This window comes from Rhagoletis zephyria, unplaced genomic scaffold, assembly GCF_001687245.7.
Source record: "Rhagoletis zephyria isolate East Lansing unplaced genomic scaffold, Rhagoletis_zephyria_1.1 Rzeph_scaffold_00018, whole genome shotgun sequence".
NCBI classification, from domain to species: Eukaryota; Metazoa; Arthropoda; class Insecta; order Diptera; family Tephritidae; genus Rhagoletis; species Rhagoletis zephyria.
Genome location: NW_016157102.1, coordinates 175,885 through 198,748, shown reverse-complemented (window position 1 = coordinate 198,748; position 22,864 = coordinate 175,885). Strand labels below are relative to the sequence as shown.

The following is a 22,864-nucleotide window of genomic DNA, read 5'->3' as shown; positions in this document are numbered from 1 at the left end:
TACCGTTAAAATGAGCCAAAATTTAATTAAAAAATAATTTAACGCACATTAAAAAAAAAAAAAACCAATGCGATAAATTAAGAATGCGGCTGCTAAGGTTGATGAGTGTAATTATTACTGAGAGCACGAAAACAGATAACTGAGAAAAAATAGCAGCAGCTGTTACGAGCTAGGAGCGTTTGGGGAGAGCCCGCTACAGGCGGTCTTAGGAGACATTTGGGAGAAAAATTTTGACAATGGTGACAGTGCCTGTGGAGTTGCTTATACATATAAAGATTTTTTTTTTATCGAAGCAGAAGTTTAATTTAAATTCCTCCAAAAAAGTTGGTCGGTTGGTAACCCATTGGAAATATCACTGAACCTTAAGCATCACTGGCAAATAGCTGTTCCATATCTTCGGCGTATTTATTGAGCTAGTTCTTGTCCTGCTATACATATATGTTTGGTTGCAGTAAAGTCAGTGGAATTTCGCAAACGGTCCCAAATGCACTTGTAAGATAAATAAAAATTATTACCTTTTCATTTTATAAGCACCAAGAATTATTTTCTAAGCCGTGTCTACATATTTTGTGCGATTTCTTAGAGCAGAGACATGCTGATAGATAACAACAATAGAATATTTATGGTTTTAGAGGATTCGGAGGGTATAATCAGAGCTAATTATATATTTTTTCTTTCAGTTCAAAAAAATTTTTGGCGTGGTTAAAATTCCCACTGTTACTTTGCTTACAAAAATTTTCCGACTTTATGACATTGCGGCTCTTAAAATGTCTTGTAAATGCTCTAACTAATTTGGTTCCTCGATATTATGCCAGATTGAGCCCGTTACAATGACATGTGAGGAAAAAAACTTTCAGAAAATTTGACTCCGAGTAGATATATCGTTTCTTACCACGCAAATCCTTGAAAATTTCATTGCTCTTTTCTGCCTGTTTTAACCTACAAAAACTTGGTCCGAATTTTTTATTGTAGGGTGCTTAGGCTGAGTACATTTCCATCGCATCGTTCAAATATTTACCAATATAATTCCGATTAAGGGCATTTTTTTTTCAAAAATATTTGTTGTTAATTGAAATTGTAATTAGTGGGAATTGGTGTGCGCAGCACGTACGTACTTATAGCTGCGCCACACATTTGCATTTGTCCGCTTGCTCATTCTGGCGAATAGTTTGCACTATGGCCAAGTTACTTACAATTGCATACATCTACACAATGCTATGCAATTACATAAATACAAAAATATAAATGTTAATTTGTATATTTTTTGTACATATGTATGTACACACGTGTGTGTATAAAATATTTAAATTATGTGCGATCTGCGTTGCTTTTGGTAATAAATCGATTGCAAAAAAGCGCGTGGGAAAATTAAATTAAATTAATGCAATAAAAAGGCGTTAATTAAGTTGAAAAACTAAAAAATTCAAAATTTTTTTGTTTGGTTACGTTAAACAAAAAATTAATTTGTTTAAAACTTTTTTCAAACCCTGTTTTTTTGCAGATTACCGTTAACATTTACTCTCTTTTACGTTGCTCACAAAATCAGCCAAAATTATTTTCTTTATCACAATCAAAATGAGTTCGACAACAGTACAAGTCCAAAATTCATTTTTTATAGTTGGGATAAAAAACAATACAATACGCGGACATAGACGGCCTTTCGCCTTATTTTACGGGTGCAATCAGAAAATCAGAAGATTTACATTTTACGGGTGCAAGCAGAATTAACACGATGACACACGAAGAAAATGTAATTATTTAGTATTATTTATTTTTTCTTCGTGAAAATAATATAACACATGGTTTTCGGTTGAGCCCTGCATGTCTTTGGAACCAGTTCAGTTAAACCTTAGGCGGATCAAATGGGCTAAAGTTTAGCTATCTTAGTAGGCGACTACGAATCTCCCTATAGGGGAATATGGACTTGTCTAAGTGGACAGTGGGGGTATTGCTAACGTTTGCTGGTTTTTATTTATTTTTTTTTTTAGAGAGATAATGAAAACAACGAAGAATTCACAGTATCGAGTTACATATGTATATGTATTAGACACTGTATTTATATATATAGTTGTTTAGAGGCAAACAAATACATAAGTGAATAAACAAAGTAAACTTACTTGTCAACAACGAGCTTAGTGAAAACCAAATCCCGTTTATAATAGACTGGATTGTTGTGTTCATGATTTACAGCTTTATCCATAAGCGGATGCGAGCGTATAAAGTTCAATACATTGTCGGGCAGATTTGAGGTATCATTGACACATGTGCCAGGACGCGGTTCGGGCACACGTGAATTGAGCACAGGTAGCCAAGCGGAATTGGATGATGATTGCTCCTTGAATTTGCCTGCAAATAGAGAGAAGAAGAGAGTGAGAACGAAAAAAGTGAATAAAAGAAATATTATAAAAAACAGAACAAAATGAACAGCTGTGTACAATTTTATTCAGATACTTAACTAATTTTTTCTTATGTACATAAGGACATGCAAGCATAGAAAGAGGTTTTTTGTAGCGTTGAAATGAAAAGATAGCAAGTAGATAATCCCTAAGCACTTAAATGCTGTTTCCATAACAAATTAAGAAACGTACAAATGGGTGACTAAATTTTTGCGCTGCTGAAGTGAGTTCAAGCTCAAGAATTTGTACTGAAATTCGACTCTGATGTTTCAAACATATGTGTGTATGTATGTATGTATGTAAATACAGAATACAAATAAGCAAAAATAAAAACATTTAAAAACGCGAAGGTGCGAAAAGTTTCAGGAAACTAGAAGTTTTTTTATCACAATTAAAAGCGCAGCCGTTCATATAAACATAAATATGTATGTATGTACAAAAGACATGAAATAAAATAAAAAGCAAAAGCTTAAATTGAAATTGGAAATACTTTCATATAAGCTCACATTCTTTTTCACTTTACGAATGTAAGCTGCTCTCAAATCAAAAGAATAAATAATTAAAAGTAAATATTAATTAAACTATAAGCCACTTAAGTCCTTCCCATGCTCAGCACTAATAATCCATCTACATACAGTTTCTGCAATCGTACGCGCACATTTTACAAATATTTATGTGGATACGAAATACATACATACACACATATTATTCATTACATTTCCACTTACCATTGAATGCCGCTTGCACTTCGTTGATGTGAAAACTGCACACCGCTGAGCCGATTAGCCCATTCGTGCTGGTCGTGAAGGTCGCATAGAAACGCGTCTTATCCATTGGCAACTGATAGACTGATTGGATTTCATTGAAATAGAAAGGAAATTCGCCGGAGATGCTGCAGTTCAATCGCGCCTTCAGATATGTGGCCCAGTTGTGTGTGAGCAGATTTTTACCGCCGATATCCTTTTTGCAAACGCGCGCTATGCGAGAATACACCGCCTTGCCACAATTGATATACTCGACGGCAGTTTCACGAAAAAAGAAATAAACATACTCGCCAATGTCGAAGGAGCCGACGAAGTTTGGTTCTGTAAAAAATGAGAAAAAAGAGGCTTTAAAAATATGAATTAAAAACATTTTTTTAGATTTCTAAAAATTTAAATTGATTGAGAGCTTCATGAAAATCAACGGCAATACACATTTTTAAGCTTTAAATATACATACATACTTAAATAGTACACAGCTTTGGATCCTATGTACAATAAAACTTTCAAACGGCTTTGTTCCTTTATTGATTACCAAAGACCAAGCACAACTTAAAATATTTATCCCGTTTAATTGCGCTTAAAACAGCTTTATTTACGCCATCTATTTATCCACATAATTGCTAACAAAAATTCGCTTCAACGCCATTCAACGTAAAACTAATAAGATTTTGACCATTCACATTTCATAAATGATGTACAAAGCTTTTATAGGCGAAGTGAATAAGCCCTTTTGGCCTTACCGAACACTGCACGACACCCGCTTCTCGATACATCGCGCCTTTTATTTTAATCTGCTGCAATACAAGTTTTAATTAATTTCCGAGCTGAACTGAAAAGACTTTAATTGTATTAGCAGCTTTAGAGTGCTTTCAAGTATGAGCACACAAGCGTGCCTACAAAGCTTCTGCTCAAACACAAATTAAGAGGAACAACAACGATCGGGGAAAATAGGGGAATAAGAAGTAGCAGAATGAATGAGTCGTGGCACCTTTGCGGCAGTCCCAAGCTGCTTTCTATTCTAGGTAGACTCCTATTTACATAGTTTATCGGCTATCGGGGAGGGTAGCGAGGCAAGAAGTTTCGCTAGGCATCCTGTCAGCCGCCTTGTTGTAGCGAAAACTTAAATTTAATGAAATTTGCGGCGGTACTCTCTGGGATATTCTCCTTGTTTTTAATGCATATAAAATTTATTAAATGTTGATATTTTTGGTTTTGTTTTGCGGGTTGAATAGGCGAAGTAACGCGGTAAAACCTTTGCTATAACACATCGCCTAACAGTGGAGCTTTGACAGCGAAGCCGTAAACGGCTCTCCCTAAGTATTATGGGGAAAGGAAAAAGATTGCCAGATGTGTTGATTGGTACTAGAGACGTCCTGATAGACCAAGGCTAAATTTTCGCAGAAATGACAAAAAAAAAAATTCTTTAAGGATAACTTATATAATAGCTTCGTTTTAGTATAACCGAGCGGAACACAGGACACTCAACTCGGTTAAATTTTCCATTTAGCTACATAAGCAACCTTTTGGCATTAAATATGCGATTGATTTGCTTACGGGCATTTATACACAACAAAAATAATTGAAATTCTAGTATTTTTACGAAGCATTTCCGTATAATTTATATTTGTTAAAAAATGAATCAAATATACAGGGTGTCCTGGACCACCCATCCAACCCCTCCAAAATTGAGAGAAATGCTTTTATTGAAAAACGAAAGAAATATGTTATAACCACCTTGCAGGAAATTTATTTAATTTTAAAGAAATTTATAAACTTCATTTTTCAATGACACTATTTTACCTAGAACGAACTCACTTATTTAACATGGCGATGTCCTAGGAAGCAGTCAGTTACCTTTTCCTGCATGTATTTTCAACTAATTTAAAAGGCATTTGGATTACACAACTTTAAGGTAAGTCGTTTGAATTCGCTTTCGAAAATTAAAAACTTAAAATTAAATGTTTCGTCTAATGAGATTTGAACATGGACACTCATGGCTGCAATCAATTGTAGAAAACATCTTTGTACGCTCAGCTACAGCCAGAATAAATGTCCTTTCAAATGTTCAGTTTGAATTGTGTACAAGCAGTAAGTCGACTGTCCGACTCTGCATTTCAGTTTAACTACTTTAAAATGAATTTGGTTTACACAACTTCAAAGTCAGTATTTTTCTTTTGAATATGCTTGCGTTCTGGACTTCACAGATGCTTTTTCATACTTCCAAGACACAAATTGTTTTGTTGAACAAAAGGAGTATACAAATTTGAAACATTTACTCATTGCATTTGTTTTACATATAGTAGTCTTTCAATTAGTTGATTTAAAAAAAAATTACTTGTTTCCGTCAGGGCAACGACCGGTTTTGACGGAAAGTAGGTTAAACTGACTTGAGGTCCATTTTTACAAATAAGACTTACATGTTTTTACTACTGATTCGAGTTCTAAAAATAAAAGTAAATATTTCTTGTTGGAAACTTTTTTCTCGGAAGTGCCTTTTTCAACCCCTAAATGACCTTCGAACTTCAATTCGTACTGGAATTTAAAAATGTACGAAAATTCTAGTATCATGGAGAGATACTATTCACTAATTAGTAGAAAAATATCGGAGTCGGATGAGGAGATGTGTGATCTCCGAAATAGCAGCCACAACTGCGAAGCGGTTGCTTATTCCATTTTTCCTAAAAACAATCGCGGTTAAGAGCTCAAAAACTTTACTGAAATAAATACTACTACGCCACAATAATAATACCAACTGTATGTTTAATTAAGTTACATTTAGAATCAGAATACTACTTAAAGAGCAGTGTAGCATAGCCAAAATATTCATAATCTCTTTTCCAGTTTCCATCAATTGTCGCGTTGTCTTCTTCTTCTTCAGCACATTATTGCTTTCATAAGTTTGCTTTGATTTCCGCACTTTGTGCGCATTTATTGCGTTAAACAAATTTAATTATCGCTAAAAGACAGAAAACTTATTAGATTGTCTTTTGTTTGGAGTCGTGACTCAGGCGCTGAAATGAAAATTTCATAAAACTAATTTTCTTAGATAAATTTCACAGCATTGTTTTGGTTTTATTTTTGCGTCGTCCCGTGAATGAAAATTGAATATGAATTTTAAATTGCAAAATATTTTGCTTCTTTTGTGTGTATGCATTCACAGGAGTCACCGTACGACTTCATTTGCTCTTTTTTTAGTTCTCGGAATTTTCTTTGAAATTCGTTATGCAAATTTAATATCTTTTGTTTTTAAGCCGATTTGACGCAAAGTGTCGAATGTTGCAATAATGTCTGCAAAGTTTTATTTGATGACAAAATTGAATTTTCGCTCGTGGAATTGTGAAGCATTCGTGCGAAAAATTTGTTTTTGTTTTGTTTGCTACGTTTTTATTGAGATATATTTTTTTTGCTTCATCTGTGGGAAGCGTTGCGATGCAAGAAATGTTGCCAGTTAAAATGTATAAATAATTTAAGTTATATCCTTGGTAGGTAATCAACTTGTTTCCATAAAATGGCAGTCCATCTCTCTTATATATATTTATACATCAATTATTTCTGCTTCATCAGTTCTTTGCTTCGATGAACTTAAAACAAAAAAATTGCTTTCTACTCACTGTCCAACCATTTGGAATCATATTTAAGTGTACGCTTAAATTTATATTCCAATCGCTTTGCTGTGGTATTATACAAATCCGTACGGAAGATCACTGTATCCGCTTTTGTAAATTCCGCATTAGTGCCCGAGTACTGTAATCATAGAAAGAAAATAATGTAAAAGATAAAGGTATACAAAAATGCTTTAAATTGTGGATAAAACAAAAAGGGTTAACCAAACGCTTGAGCCGATTTCAAAGCCACTTTATACATTTACATACATAAAAAATAAACAACGGTATACGCCATAATAGTTCTAATAGAATATATGCGTACATACATACGCACAAATAAACAAAATTACTTACCAATCCAGGCAAGCCACCAGGATTCCCTTCTTCCACATAAATGGCGGTTGAGTTATCCAACGGATCGTAGGGACATTTGGCAATACCCAAGCCGACACCAATAACATACTCCGAGCGCGGTAAGTGAGTAAGGTTGGACTGAAATGAACAGAAATAAAGTTGATGAAATGTCTTAGCCCAAGGTGATTCGATTCGTAAGAGAGCAACGGCCAAATCACTAACGTTCGAGGGTACATATTTTTTTCATCTGTCTAATATTTTTAATAACACAACCAAGCCACCGTAGCCGAGTGATGCGAAGTATGTACTTGTACTAAGTAGAATTCAGGTCTGATTAATTTTGCAGCCAACATCCAATTTTCTATAGGCATGTGATAGGCTATGACAGTAGAAAATCTTTATCTTCTCATATAAAACATTTGCGTGACAACATGAAAATAAATGATGAGATGATTCCAACTCTTCATTTTTCAAAAATTTTTGAAAGTAAGTCGTCTGCTAGGGTTCTTATTAGACAATGCCCGATCAGAACTCACGTTAGAATCCAGAGTTAGCGCAAAGCCAGCTAAATAGCTCCATTGACCGCCCAGTTAGTTGCCCAGGAGCAGTTCTCAAGTGGCCGCAGGAAGTCTTAGAACCTCTCAGTCAGGAGAAAGAGACTTCAAAGGCGCCTAGCCTATTCAATTCTTTGGCCATGTAGTTTCCTTAAGCGTGACTATATAATTGAACAAAAATCAGACTGATTTGAGACAGAGGGATATCTGGTGATTCTAGAGCACAGTTTTCCGCTGGGATATCTGAGTGGGTATCTATCCTTTTAATTGGTATTACGATAGTACGTATCAAATCGATTTCGGAAGCCTAACCTTTGACTATTGGATAGTTCTTGGCAGAATACAAATCCTTCAACTCCGACCATTCAAATTCGACCCAACCTTCAATATGTTCTGCGGACCATTAAAAAAACTAGAAAAGCAAAAAAATTAGGGCAGAAACTGGTACGCGATGTAGAATATTATTTTCCTAATGGTGGTTGCTTACAAACAGAATATTGCCCTTTTAGAGTAGGCCACTTTTGCACCTTAGGCGTTTTACAGCAGTCCAGAGAAACCGTCTTCTTTTTACTCATTACTCAGTATTAGGCTTCCAGAACATCTTACTGTCTACTCAAAACACTTACAACTTTACTTCCAGACAACTCCAAACATCGCATAATTCTATTTTCATGAGTCGTACGATAAGTTTAAAATCGCACACAAAAATATGTGTCAATTGAATGAGAACGTGTTGTCACCGTTACTAGATATTTGTGCTGATTTCTATCAGCTGCAGCTCAAGCACATATGGACTTATGTGTAAATTGCATAGAGAATGCGATTATGTGAAATAAATGGGGCATTCGTATATTTTCCAGACATCAGTAAGAAACATACACACATACCTACTTATATGCAATCAAATAAAAAAAGTACATCTACTTAGTGATGTGTGTGTTTTTAAAACGATGAGTATTCACTTTGCAACTGCCGACAACAAAAAAAAAGCCAAACATGTAATAAGGAAAAAGTAAAAAATCTGTTTTTGCACGAAATCAACGATAACTTCAATCTGTTCTCCGTCAAACGAAGCAAGAAAGCTGAATGGGAATAGAAGAAGCAAGCAATTGGACAGGCGTACGACACAATTTAACCAGCGGTGGAAGAAAGTGACTTCGCTGAACACTTATCTATGTTTGGTTGAGCTTTTTCTTGCAACGCATAGAAGTATGGGTGGGGTGGGGGTGCGGGGCGAAGACAGGCAGTGGCTTGGACACGCACTCTTGCTGGCGACAAAGTGTTTAAATGCTTAAATTGTATTGTACGTTCTTTTCCGCATTGCTTTATCTCAACCTACACTCGTGTGTGGTGCGCTGCAACTCTGTTGCAAGTTTACGACTTGGTAGCGATTTTCTTGTAATTTTCCTTTAAGCACTGATCATATTTATACTGGTACCCAAAGTATGTGAGTGGTCTACGTTTTTGTGTTTATTTCTATTGATACTCGTACTTACATAGATGACATAATCCTTGGGATTGTGCGCATTTGTGCCACAAACGTAAAGCCGGTCGCCATTTTGCACTGATTGTATGACACGAATGTGATTTTTGCAATCGAAAATCTGTAAAGGAAAGAAAAGAAAAAATAAATAAATAAACCAGTTAGTAAAATAATGCAAGACAGGAACTCATATACTATACATATTGGTATTTATGTATGTAAATGTAAGCACTTTTAAAATAAATTCAATGCAACGCAAAGCGCTGAATAAAAGTTATAGCATATTTTTGTAATGTGCAATTTTGTTTTTTTTTATTATTCCTGTTTTGATTTTATTTGAAGTTTTTTAAGCTGTCTTTTAGCACCACAAATTTGTTGTTGGCAACAAAAGAAAATAGAAAATAAATATGAGTGAAAAAATAAACAATTTGTGCGCTTGCAATCGAAGTTGCACAGCTGTTGCAGATTTGTTGCTCGATTGCACAGGCATAATGAGAAATATATAGTTTGCTTATATTTCCTTACCTAGTGCATAAATTCTCTGGGATATTATGGCCAGTGTTACTGCTAAATAAAAACATATATCTAGCAAGCATTTCAGGGGTACCTAGAGGATGCTACCAATTAGAACCGGTTCATATTTTACTAAATCCGAAAATAGTTCAGAAATATGTATTTGCATACATAAGTATTTAAACAGTGGCGGAGGACCTGCCGAATTCGGTATATCAGAACTGTTTTAATCTAAAGGCAGGCCTAGGAGTTTAACTTGCTACAATATCCAGAACGGGGTTGTGCCAAAGTTTCATGGGCCAAGGCAAAAGTGGACAAAGGTGATTGACTCTTGATCAGAGGTGGGACATGAGCTAAAGGTGTAACTAAGTTAGCGTGCCGAATTGCTCTTAAATTCTGTTGCATTGTCCTAGTTCGAATTGAATGAATATATATATATTATCAGATTTATTGGTTTTTAATTGGCCCTAACAAATTATAGTTTCATTGCATAGCAATGTGCAGAATAAGTAGTCCTTCTGGTTTATAGAAGGGCGTACGTATGGCTGGGATTGGTCTTGCAAATTCAAAAATTGGCTCCTGTGTGCCTGAGGGAAGGCTCGGCATGAATCAAGTGCCGCAGTTGTAGGCTCGACAGGAACTGCTTGTTCATAATGTTATGCTCCCTAAATGCGTGCTATGCAAATAATGCTCAAGCGGCTTCAGAAGGCATTGCATGAAAATCTTAGATTTGGACATCGTCAGTGGCTTCGTCCACGGAGCCATGCTAGTTACCGACGACCACACAGCTGTTTGTAGCACAATTTAGAGCCGGCTGTTCAATCGCCTTTTGTGTTGCTACCAACATTTCTATCGAGTCGCCAACCAGTTCTAGCCGCTCTGTAGTTTTTTAACGGATGGGGTCATGTACGTGGAGTAAATTCTGCCTACGGTTTAAGCGATCTACTCCTGTTTAGATTAGTGAAGCCAATGGAGATAAAAGTCTTCGCTGATGATTTATACTAAGGTGACCTATTAGAGATATGTGGAAATATTTTTTGGTTGTGTTAGCGCGAATAGCATTTCACTCACTATGGTCATTTAACCATCATGAAATGCCCCGGCTGGCAAATAGTCTCCAAGTTGTATATCCTTCCACCATAGTTTTTCGAAAGAACTCGAACTTAGTACAGATACGCATTGGGTATAAACAGTGCACTTTTGTGCGAACTTAAACTAAATATTTTTCCTCGTTTCTTGTTTTTATTTTACTATTTTGCTTTTGTCATTTGCAAATTATGACAGGTTGTAGCGATTGTGTTTGTCTTTCCAAAACATGTTGTGCATTGCAGTGTGAAAAATTTAATTTAGATGCTCATTCTAAGTACTCGTAAATTGAAATTGGAATTCAGTACATTGCAGATGGGTATCTACGTCGCTGGCAATGTGTGTGAAAAATTTTGTATGTCACTGGATTAGTGTAAAACTATGACATTTTCCATAGTATTAGTGCAATATATACATACATACATAAGTTTTAAAATAATGCCCAGTAGTTTGTCATTGAATTGCTGATACTTTTTTAAATAAAAGTTTATCTGTTAAGGCAACTTATAACACCTAGTGCCTAAAAGTATGCTACACCCCAAGCAACTGGTACCAAACCGGATATAAAGCACGTTTATATATATTAACAAGCATGTGCAAAGCTGTATGTGCATACATTTCATATTCGAAATTGTTTACGCACACGCACTTCTCAACTGTCGCAGAAAAATATCTACTAAAGTAGTTAATTGCTAGCCCCCTGAAGCATGCTCAACAATCTCGCTTAATGTATCATAACTCCTCCGGAGTTGTCACAACGGCAGAAGCCAAAGCGCTAAAAGCCGTCGGGGCTCTATATGGCTTTCAGATACAGAGGTGGTACAAGAGTTACAATTGGTCGCAGCGGTTACCCACATTTTGAACGTAAATTAATTAATTTTTTGAACATACGACATCAATACATAACCGGTGCTCAACAATCTCGCTTGATTCATCCCCCAAAAACTTCTCCGGAGTTTTCTAAACGGCAAAGCCACTGCGCTATAAGCCAAATGACTTACAACCATGCAAAGGGGGTAACTGATGGTTATTATTAGCCCCGACGGCTACCCGAAACATTTTTGCTTGAATAAATTGTTGGTTAAATAAATTCATCCTGGTCCTGCCCTCTATCCGAGCTAATCAATATCCTTTGATCCAAAAGTGCTTTAATTAAAAAAATCGGCTTTATCAACATCAATAGAAAGTAGGCTGAGTAAAAGCCAAAAGATCTTTCCTGATAAGGAATGCATTTTCAATAAATAATGCCTCGGTTGTTGGAACCAACGAAAAATATGATCGAAAAACTGTTTTTTTTTTTTTTTAGATGCAACTGGAAAGCAAGGTTTACGAAGAAATTCTGCACTAATGCTCAGTCAGTTGGATTTTGCCGCACAAATAATAAATTCCATAAACATTTCTCTTGCTTCGTATTCCAAATAATTTTATTCCTTAGAATTTTTCTGAGCAAAAAAAAAGCAAGCGGAAGTTTATGCTGCCTGCACTTTTTCAATAATTTTCCGGAAAAAAGAGGCTTATACCCTCTGAATAAATTGTATCACTTTCATCTCCACTTTGCACAAATTGAAGAAATATTCTCGATCATTAATAAAAAATGAAACAAACTTTTCTGCTGCCGTTCAACTGGAAAAAAATGCCAAATCAATTTTTTACAAGCTGCTCATTACAAAAATGCAAGCCGCAAATTATGTTGCAAGATTGCAAAGTAGCAAATGTTGCAAGTTTTCGCTGACTACGCCGCGTCGTGAATGCGAAGAGAATGTGCTGAGAAATAAAAATATAAATAAGTAAATATCATAAAAGGCGGAAAAAAATAAAGTAACAAATTTGCTGCAATATTTCGCACAATAATCCCTTGCAATGTTGCATTGAATGCAGGGGCAAAATGCAAAAAAAAGCGAATTTGAAGAAACAGCTATGGGGAAATGTGAAGAAAATTGAAAGATGTTGTGCTGTCAATTGGGGCAATGGCAGATGCGCGGCAGCAGCAAAAGCTGTGCCAATGCAAGTGAGTGCACAAATTGAAAGCCACAAATAAAATGACGAGATTTTGAGAGCGGGAAAAAAATCTGCATCGACATTGGGGTTTCACATTTAGTAGGTACGCTTGCGTGCCGTAGTCGCTGTGGCAGTGGCAGCAGCAACCGCAATGACGCTGCCTTAAATGCAATGCGGTGCTGCTGCAGTTCGTGAAGAGGAATCGCTCTATTATATACACATTTGCTCCATGCGGAAGATGATATAAAAATCAATCAAATCGCTGGTGGCCGCCACCCACGATATTTGAAATTTTTTATTGCAGTGAAAGGAGTAGAAGAGGGCGAGCCATGTCGAAAAATCACGGGTAATCTGATATAGACAAGCACATGCGAGTATGTATGTCTCTATGTATGCGTGTACATATGTATGTATAAGTACATTTCAAAGGATAAATGCGCTAAATTGACTCGAAATGTACGCACGCAATCGCAAAACCGCTGCCATATCCATACATATGTATATACAGTGACTCAAAAAGCTTTAACAAAAACCATGTAAAGAAAATTTACAAACTTAATTTAAAATTTAGGAAAATTCAACGAACATTCGTCGAAATTTCAAAAACCTTTTTGATCTGAATCTTTACAACATTGTGGACTATGTAGTTTTATAACCCATGCAATTTTAGTCTAATGAAATATAAGTTTCAGCGGTTGCAAAATCGCGTTGACGTCGTAGGAGACCGTTTAAAACTGAATCAAAAAAAAAATAAAAATAATTGTATGAGCTATAAAACTGCGTACCCAGAAATATTCTAGAGAAGCATACTTTTTAAAAACTTGGAAATTGTTGAATTCCGCAAAATTTTGCATTAAGTGTGAAACATTTATTTACATATTTTTTGTTAAAACTTGAGCAATATTTATTTTGAAAAATAACAAAAAAAAATTAGCTTGAAAAACATTATGAATATTTAAAAGGGATCAACACGTGGTTACTTGCTTGAGTCACTGTATGTATATACGCATACATATGTGCTTTTAATAGTAAATGCATATTTGCTCACTTCTCGTGTGCGGAAGCTTTCGTAAAGTAGCAAAAATTGAATTTGCTTGCAATGCAGCGATGCGAAACGCGTTTATTTGAGGAGCTTCGTCTTGCGCGCTGTCGACGGTGGCGTATGGTAGGAAATGTGGTTTATAGTTTTTATTAGTTCCCAAATGCTTGTGAATATACGTAAATACAGGGTGATACATATTTATGAGAATATCGTTTTTTTTTTAAGGGCGATCTTTATTTTAATGACAAAAGATTTTATGGTATGAATTAGAGTGGAATTGTATTTATCTTTGTGGCCATTTACTAATTTATCTTTGTTCAACACCTATTCGTCCTTGTAAACCAAAAAAACTTTATTTCTCTTAAACTCTACAGAATTTTTTCTTTCATTTCGTAATTGGGTATTGTTAGTGGGAATCTCCTGAAGAGAAACCGAGTTTTCCGATCGAAAAAATATTGGTTTTCAAGAAATCTACACTATTTCCAGGAAAAGTTGTTTTTTCACCATATAAAATACATGGAAAATATTGGGCGCTTTGAGTACTCCCTAAATCCTTTTTATCTCAAAATAAAAAATATTATATATGCATATTTTTTTCGGTATAGAACAATCCTAGGGAGTGGCAGCATTAAAATACAGACTTTACTTTTTCTCATATATTTGTGGACCACTCTACTGCACATCCGTACCGTTAATTTATGTATCTTCTACTTTTAAGGACCGCGAGCTATAAACGATTTAAAGCTATAGTAAAATATTTGAAGCATTTGTAAGGAGTCATATTTTTAGTCACTAATTGGCGGGAACTGATCAATTTTTTTCTTATAAATACTGGCTGGGTAAAAAGGACCGTCGTATATACTAGTGTGCGGTCTTAGCCAGCCCAATCTCTTCGATTATCCTCTTGACAGGAATAGAATAAGCCTTTCAAACAAAGCAGATGTAAGACTACTTCCTGGATATCTAATACCAATAGCTGTCACAAGGAATTATATGACAATAATATTTTTCCCATGAAGAAGCTGCTTTTATTGCTTCGAATTATGGTCGTTAGAGAGGTCTTTAAAATTCCGAAAATTATTTTGGTTCACGTTTTATGTTATCTTAGTGATTATTATTATTATTATTTAGCTTGCAAAGTTAGACAAAATTTTAATATATGTAAAAGAAAATACATACTCAGATAGGGAGGATGGCACTAGTACTCGCAGGTGACCTGTATCTTAAAATAGTTTCATTTTTTTCTTCCCTAAAAGTGGTGCGCATATCCGATTTTACCCGCACACACTTTGATAGAATTGAAATAAAGCGATAAATGGGATAAAATAAGAAGAACGACTTGGCTTTAAGTTGATTGCAAAGCAAGCCAAGGGGTACGAGTTTTTAACAGCATGAAGATACAGCAAGACCATGAATATATGTACACATGTGCATGTGCATGAAAAAAATATGTGCACTACATATTTATATGAATACATAGCTGAATGTCAACCAGCTGGCAGCTAGCAGTCGCTGTCGCAGCCTCCCGCATGGGAAATCCCACAAAAGTGGATTTTATTATATGCTTTGAGGGGCTTTGCAAAATTTTGAATTGAACCGTGGCAGTATTATTCAATGGTAACTAATAGGAAAAAAAATAAAAATAAACTCCGGATGTAATTCAGTGATAAATAATAAAACTACCGCGTGCGGATTTAGCTTACCTGGCTCTTGCCTTTGGAGACGCAGCTGACAACATCATCGCGTGTGGGCTCCAAGTTAATAACATCGCGCTGGGGAGTAGAGAGAAAGCGAGAAAAGAATAAGATGAATGAAATTAGAGCATGTACGCAGAAATAAATATTGCATTAGTACTAAAAATATACAAATGATGTGCAGTAGACATGGAATTATGTATTACTATTCAAATGGCACAGAAAGTCTACTTATGAATTCATATAGATATTGATAAGAATAATGAAGAGAATGGAAACTTTTTGCATACAAGATTTCAAATATTCCACTATCCTTAAGTTAAGTCACTCAACTATTTTTCTTTTAGCTTACATAATGCGAGTCCTTCTGCGCATTTCATTCACACTGACAGTTCAATTTGACTGTGACAGTTTCATTTGGCAATTTCACATTGGCGTTTTAAATGCACTCGGATGGTATTGTATTCTATGCACAATTTGAAGCAGGTACGATATCACATATGTATGTATGTAAGTATGCATAAGTGGCGCCGGAGATTCCTACTTTCGACTGACGTAGATGAATTGCCCGATACATGAGGAGGACAACCAGCAGATGCTTCTCGTTTGCACGAGTTTGTATGGAAAGTACTAAAATCTCAACGTATTGAAATTTAACATTTTTATTAACCCCATTTCGAATTTAGACAGAAGGTTATCTGCATAAATTTGTAGAGTTGAGCGAAAGCAATTTCGTTTTTAGGTCAAAGTTATAAAAATTATATTCTGGTTGATTGCAGACGGTGATACAATGCTGGAAGTATTCGCAAAGCAATACTCAATTGGGAAGTCTGAGGTATGAAGATTCTTTAGCCACTCATAAAAAGCAATGTTAGGTTAGGTTATCATAGCTAGCCCTCTCCAGTGTAATGGAAGGCACACTTAGGCCGCCATGGGCCCAACGTTATCCCGTAAAAGAGGTCCTTAAAAAATTTCCTTTCCCTAGCAGTAAAAAAAACTCGTAGGTCCTAGCTGTACTTGGTTGGTGGGCAGTCGCCAGTGCGAAGTAGTACATACTAAATGCCCCACATTCTCGGCAGAAATAATTGGACCACTATAGACCCGAAGGAAACAAACATTCGTTTTATTTGACACAGCCTAATATACATATGTACATACATAAAATGCCATGCTGTTGAAATACCTTTTACTGACTTAAAATACATATATTTTCCGTCGACAAATTTATATTCTTTCAAAGATTGTAATAAAAAGACAATACGAAAATATGTATGTTTTTATGTACAGCAAAATTATTTATTTTTTTATTTATTAACAGTTGTAACTTATAATTAAAATTATAAGTTAAGAACTTAAGAGCTATGGCTACAAAGGCCTTAAGCTAACTTCTGAGTTGACATTTTTTGGTTGTTTTTTAATTATTCATATTAAGAAATACAGTTGTGTAATTCTTAAAAATTCAATAATTAATTCTATGTTTTGTGTGGTAGGATCTGAAAGGTACTTAGTTGGATTTTGGTTTTGAAAGGTATTTATTCTGAAGTAGTCGAAGGACGGACAGTTAAGGAGGATATGATTGACTGATAAGTGGTTATCTCTGCAATAGGGACATGAGTTTGCGATGGTTTTATTTATTAAGTTCTGGTGTGTAAGTCTTGTGTGTCCGAGTCGCAATCGTATGTAGTTATTTTGTCAGATCTAGTCGTGTTAGAGATGGATGTAGATTAATGTTTGGGAAATGTGTTAAGTTAGTTTTGTTCATATTGTGAGATTTGTACCAGTTGGATGTTTTGTTCCATACGTAGCGTTCAGTTTCTTGTGTAAGTTTGGCTTTTAAAAATTTGTTGATGTCTTTATGGCTTAAGTTGCATATTGTGTGCACAGGGGCCGTCGTAGCTAATTTCGCGATCTTATCGGCGAATTCATTACCTGGTATATTTGTATGTCCAGGAATCCAGACAAACAATATTTTAAGATATAGGCCCATTAACATATTTCTTAACAATTCTGGGTAATAGTCGTTGTTGCTTATATTAAGAATAGCTTTAAGTGACGATAGGGAATCGGTGCAAAATTAAAATAGTGTATAATTAGTAGAACCAGAAAATTTTCAGAAAGTTTAAAGAAAATTCAGAATGCAATATAAAAATTCGAAATAATTGTAAAAAAACTCGAAAAGCCCATAAAATTCTCCAAAAAATCTCAAGAAAATTCTACAAAAATCATTAGAGAAAAGCTAAGCTAAGATTTAAACAAATTTAAGAGCCTGAAAATGGTGGAAAACTTCTAAAAAATTCGGAGAAATACCGTGTAGACTCGAAATTTCCTAAAGAAAAGGTATAAATTACGAATTCATGCTCAAAGAAAAAAAATAAGAAATAAAAAAAAATATCTCGACGAATTGATAACCTTCTCCTTTTTTTAAGTCGGTTAAAAATTCCTCAAGGAAATTTTGAAATTTACTACTTTTAATTTTGGTATTAGCAAATTTAATTGATGTCAATTTGTCTGTTTGATTTAAAAATCTAAAGCAGGTTTTATTTATAGTCTCTTGTAAAATGTCAATTTTCAATACCGACTTTGGCTATTATTATTTTTAACAATAAAAAAGTACAATCACTTTATCGAGTAGTCAGGATAAGAGACTGTGTTCTTATTTGATCAGCTGTCATTAAGAAATGAATTTCATATTCAGTTAGACAGCATAAATACCGGTTCAGCCAAATCTGTTAATTCTTTTTAATGAACGAACTGCCCATTGTCTCTTAAGAAACAGCAGATGGTAAGGAAATTGAATCAGAACACATCAATCCCACGATCGAGATCTGGTCAATGGCTGTAACTTAAGAAACATTTACAAACGTTTTGACAAATTTAAATGCAGTTACAACAACCCCTACATAAATAAGAACACATATTCCATAAGAACCAAGAAGCTGCTGCGTCATCAAACAAGCTGGAATGCATTAACTGACCCTTCGGAATTAAGCTTACTCTAAATGTATTTAAACATATTGAAAGCATTTCTATATATGTTTTATCTTGGAATTAAATTCCCTCTAATCTCTCCTTTCGTTCTACTGGAGCTATACAGATAAAGAGAATCAAAAATTTGAATAGTTTTTAATGTTCCACTTTAAATATATGCAACTTATGTAAATTACTTGATGCTTCAAAAATCCAAAGTTTAAGAATTACAACCATCTTCTTTAAACTCTACTCCAGAGAGAAGAGTTATCTGTAAGTTGCAGTGAATTGTAAATTAGTGCTCCTACAGTCCTGTATCCATGAGTAGTTTATTTAATTTACTCAAAGCAAATAAAGTTAATTCATGCACAAACGAATGCACAACACTTCAAATGACCACTACTCAAATACAAGCATACAGTGATAAATAGAAAAATGTATGCTTGTACATTAGGGTGGCCCAAAATGTATGTGAAAAAGTAAAGTCGGAATCCTTCCTGGGATTGTTATTTTTTATTTTGAAACAAAAAAAAAATATTTAGAGGTCGCTCAAAGCGCTGCAAGTTTTCCATGTATTTTATATGGGAAAAAACAACTTTTCGTAGAAATGGCATAGAATTCTTGAAAATCAATATTTTTCGACCGGAAAACTCTGCTTATCTTCAGAAGACTCCCAGCAATACTACCTAATTATTTTTTTAATGATTTTTTCATAGCAACTTTATTTTATAGGTCCGCCAAAACCCATAAAAAATGCAAATGGTGGGGATAAATAAAAAATATTTAGTATAAATAAATGGTTAAATAAACAATTGCGTACTGATCGAAAACTATTGATTTTCAAAAACCCCATACAATTTCCATTTCCCCATATAAAATACAAAGAAAACTTTGAGCGACCTCTAAATATTTTTTGTGATCAAAATAAAAAGGTTGGGGTATAATTTTTCAATATAGAACATTCCTAGGGAGTGAGAGCATTAAAATTCCTACTTTAGTTATTTTGGACCACCCTAACGTACATATGTACATATTTACAAAGCAAAGAGAAGAGTGTGATGCATGCAACTTCAGCGGACTTGAAGTGGACATGATGAGCAGACTTATGTTTGTACACAATAGTGACAGTATGTGGCTGGTTAACTGACAGTCAGATATTTAGTCAGACCGTAGACAGACATGAGCGTAAACTTTGTTTACTTAACTATTTTTTTACTTTTGATACAGGTTTGTTTTTTGTTTTATTTTCAATGGCGTTGACTGTAGTAGCAAATGACTGCTTCAGGTCTCCACTTTGCTTTGTATGGACGTTCATTTACTCTTTATACCCCTGATACGATGTGGACTTTGACTTGGTCTCCTCTGCGCGTTTTGCCGTTGCTTTTGCTGCCGAGGAGTTGTGACTTTAGGAAAAAGCGAATCACAGCATTCTCACGTTATTTAAAAGTTAATTTCATTTGTGTGGCGAATTTGTCCGTGGATGGATTCTATTGCACGTTTTTTGGAAACAACCGATTTGCTTATGAAAGAATAAGTTAGGTCGATTCGATTTTATAGTCGGTAATATTTCATTTTGTTATTAACTAAAATAATATTATCCACGTTTTTAACACAAAGATACGCATGAGAATATATGCATGGCAATTTATGGTGTTGGTTAGTGTTTTGTTTTTTTTTTTTGCCATAGCATACTTTCTCTTCTATGCGTTGACCACTTTCCACACTGCCAATCTAAGATCAGCTATGATAATGTAAATTTGTGCCACAAACATCGAAAAGTTCTCACACTGATAACAATTGTTAGTGTGAATGTGCTGAAGGAGAGATATCATCAACTATCTGCATATGTTGGTTATGCAATGTGTTGCTCTTGTTGTTTTGTTTTGTGTGAATTTTTTATGCGTAAATATAAAATAAAAACTTGTCTCTTAGAAGCACTCAAAATGCTCTTACGCTCCATACCATAAATATGCACATACGAAAACATTTGATTACCACACATAACTGCTACAAATGCTTCATAGATGCATAAGTACATACCCGGATAGCAAAGTTAAGAGACACCTTTCAGATATACGTCAGATTTCTGGGTAAAATAGTTTGCAATCTTTAAGAATTCTGGCCGATATACATACATACATATACCAGAGAAACGTATGAAGAGGTTAAACGGAAATCTTGCCAACGCGTCATGGGAAATTTTTATTTAATTACGCACGCGTTCGCCTGCCGAATATCTGCCAGATTTGGAAAAAGACATCTATTGACAATCCGATTAAATTAACTAAAGTTTATTCCATTTTACTTTAAGTTAAAAGTAAATTTTATTTAAATTTTATATGAATTTCAAAACAATTTCTCAATTGGTGCGTCTTCTTTTCGGCCTTGTTTATCTCGCCTTTGAAAATGTCGATTTTTTTTTTAGTTAAACCTTCCACAGCGGAACTTGTTGTCTGTGGAATATTTTCCAATTTAAAATCTATTGAAAATAATTGCGCAAGTCGCTCCACCAACATGAATGCAAAATTTTTAATAATCGTCTCTTTTAAAAGTTGTATAAAGTTAAAATCCTTGAGTGCTATATTAATTTTCGCTAAGATTCACGCAAATTATGTTGAAAAATGGAGAATTTAATTTGTCTATTGCTTTGTTTATTTATTACAGCTATGTCACATATTTGTTTTGGCACTTATTTCTTGGCAAACGCACTTCTGATGTAGAACTAAAAAAAAATAAAAAAAAAAATATTTCTTAAGACATTTGTACGAATTGTCTGATATCAGAAAATGTCTAGCAAAATTTTGTTAGCTGGGTAAATACAGCACGTAAGTATGTATGTATATATACCATTACAGAGTACTACAAAATTATGCTATCAACACCATTTGATGTCCAACTTGTAGTTTTGATGTCCTCGGTGGCAACTCAAATTAGTTTGTATGTATGTACATAGATTACTTTGCGGTCTCTGAATTTTGGCAAAATGACATGAAAAATACATTTGAAAAGCTCTAAAAGTTATTTGAATTTATTAAGCAGACACATTGTTCAAATTTTGTGTCCTTTTATATATTTACAAGTTGTGGTGGATAGTGTGAATTAAATTTGTAGTAGATAAAACTTTGTTTTCATGGGTCTGACTAAACTATGTAGATATACCTGAACTCTAACTTCACTTGCCTTTTTACAGGCACATTCTACATTGTGAAATTAAAAAGTTCGCATAGATAATTAAAGGCAAAAAACAATCCAAAAGTGTGTTCGGCGATGATATCCAAAATTGTGTCCATAGTTAATTCCACCTGCAGTTTTGGGAATTGTTTGGACTTTTGTAGTCGTAATGAAAGAAAAAACAAATTTTTGAGTGACTTATTACAATATTATTCCATATTAAATAAGAAATTATAAATTTAGTTTAAACGACCTACGTAAGTAAATACAACTCAAGGGATTTTATTAATTAACAAAATTCTAAAATTCATAATAGAAATAAAATTTATTCGTATTTTAGAACAACGAAATGGAATACATAATTACTGCCGAAGGAGGTCTTTAGTTAGTGTTTACTTCGCTATATGTACATATATCTTTAACAGGCTGCAACAGTGTCGTAGCCAGAGGGGGATAAGGCAAATAGATCCCTCCCCTTGGCTTTCTTTTAAGAAAATCTGCAACAATTTTCAAAAGAAGTTGATATTAGATATATATTTTTTTTTTGTTAGTCATACCACCTCGTTTGTGAACTTTTCATAAGAACAAACTTTTAATTTTTATGAGTCATATTTGCCATGCGTTACCCACCAAAAATTGTTTGACTCACAGAAGTATCACTAAGAGTAGTCGCTTCTAGGTATTTTATGTCTCACATTTAAGAGTTATAAGCAGGGAACGGATTTTATGGAAATTGCTTTTTTTCTGCTAAAGAGATGGAGTATATTCGATTAAGAATGTCAACGATTTAGCTTTCCCTGATTCCATATATACACATTTGATGTTGCCTTTTTTTAAAATATTTGCCTTTTTTAAGATCTATGCCTTTTTTTGCCTTTTCTACCTTTAAAAAAGTGATTATAGCATTTACAAATTTTTTTTAAGATTAAAAAATATACACATTGCCCATGCGGCTTATAGAAGCGCAGAGACCTCTTGCCAAATTGGTGTTGGAAAAATTCAAAGCCGTTTTCTCAGCTAACGAAGGCTTGGAGACAATAAGGGGTGTTGACAGAATTGTAAAGAGCGAGGAAAACGCTCTTATTCCTGATAATATGAACGTTTCAAACGTTCCATATTTAAATTGGGCTCCACTTGTATCAACTTACGTCGAGCGCACATTTAGTACATTCAAGGCTTTTTTCGCGAAAATCGAATGAAAATGCTGCCAGAAAACTTCAAAATGCATCTTGTGGTT

The 22,864-nt window shown here is 34.5% G+C and overlaps 1 protein-coding gene across 7 annotated transcripts in view; it reads right to left on the bottom strand.

Annotated features, from left to right (window-relative positions):
- Positions 1 to 22,864, bottom strand: part of Sema2a (Semaphorin 2a) — a 150,147-nt gene that overhangs the window by 11,156 nt on the left and 116,127 nt on the right. For all 7 annotated transcript variants that reach the window (XM_017613726.1, XM_017613690.1, XM_017613697.1 and 4 more), the window contains 6 exons: positions 15,499 to 15,567; positions 9,170 to 9,277; positions 7,120 to 7,257; positions 6,772 to 6,904; positions 3,125 to 3,481; positions 2,118 to 2,346 (listed from right to left, as the gene is read on the bottom strand). In XM_017613726.1, coding sequence (XP_017469215.1) covers positions 2,118 to 2,346; positions 3,125 to 3,481; positions 6,772 to 6,904; positions 7,120 to 7,257; positions 9,170 to 9,277; positions 15,499 to 15,567 — 1,034 coding nt within the window. The remainder of the gene's footprint in view (positions 1 to 2,117; positions 2,347 to 3,124; positions 3,482 to 6,771; positions 6,905 to 7,119; positions 7,258 to 9,169; positions 9,278 to 15,498; positions 15,568 to 22,864) is intronic.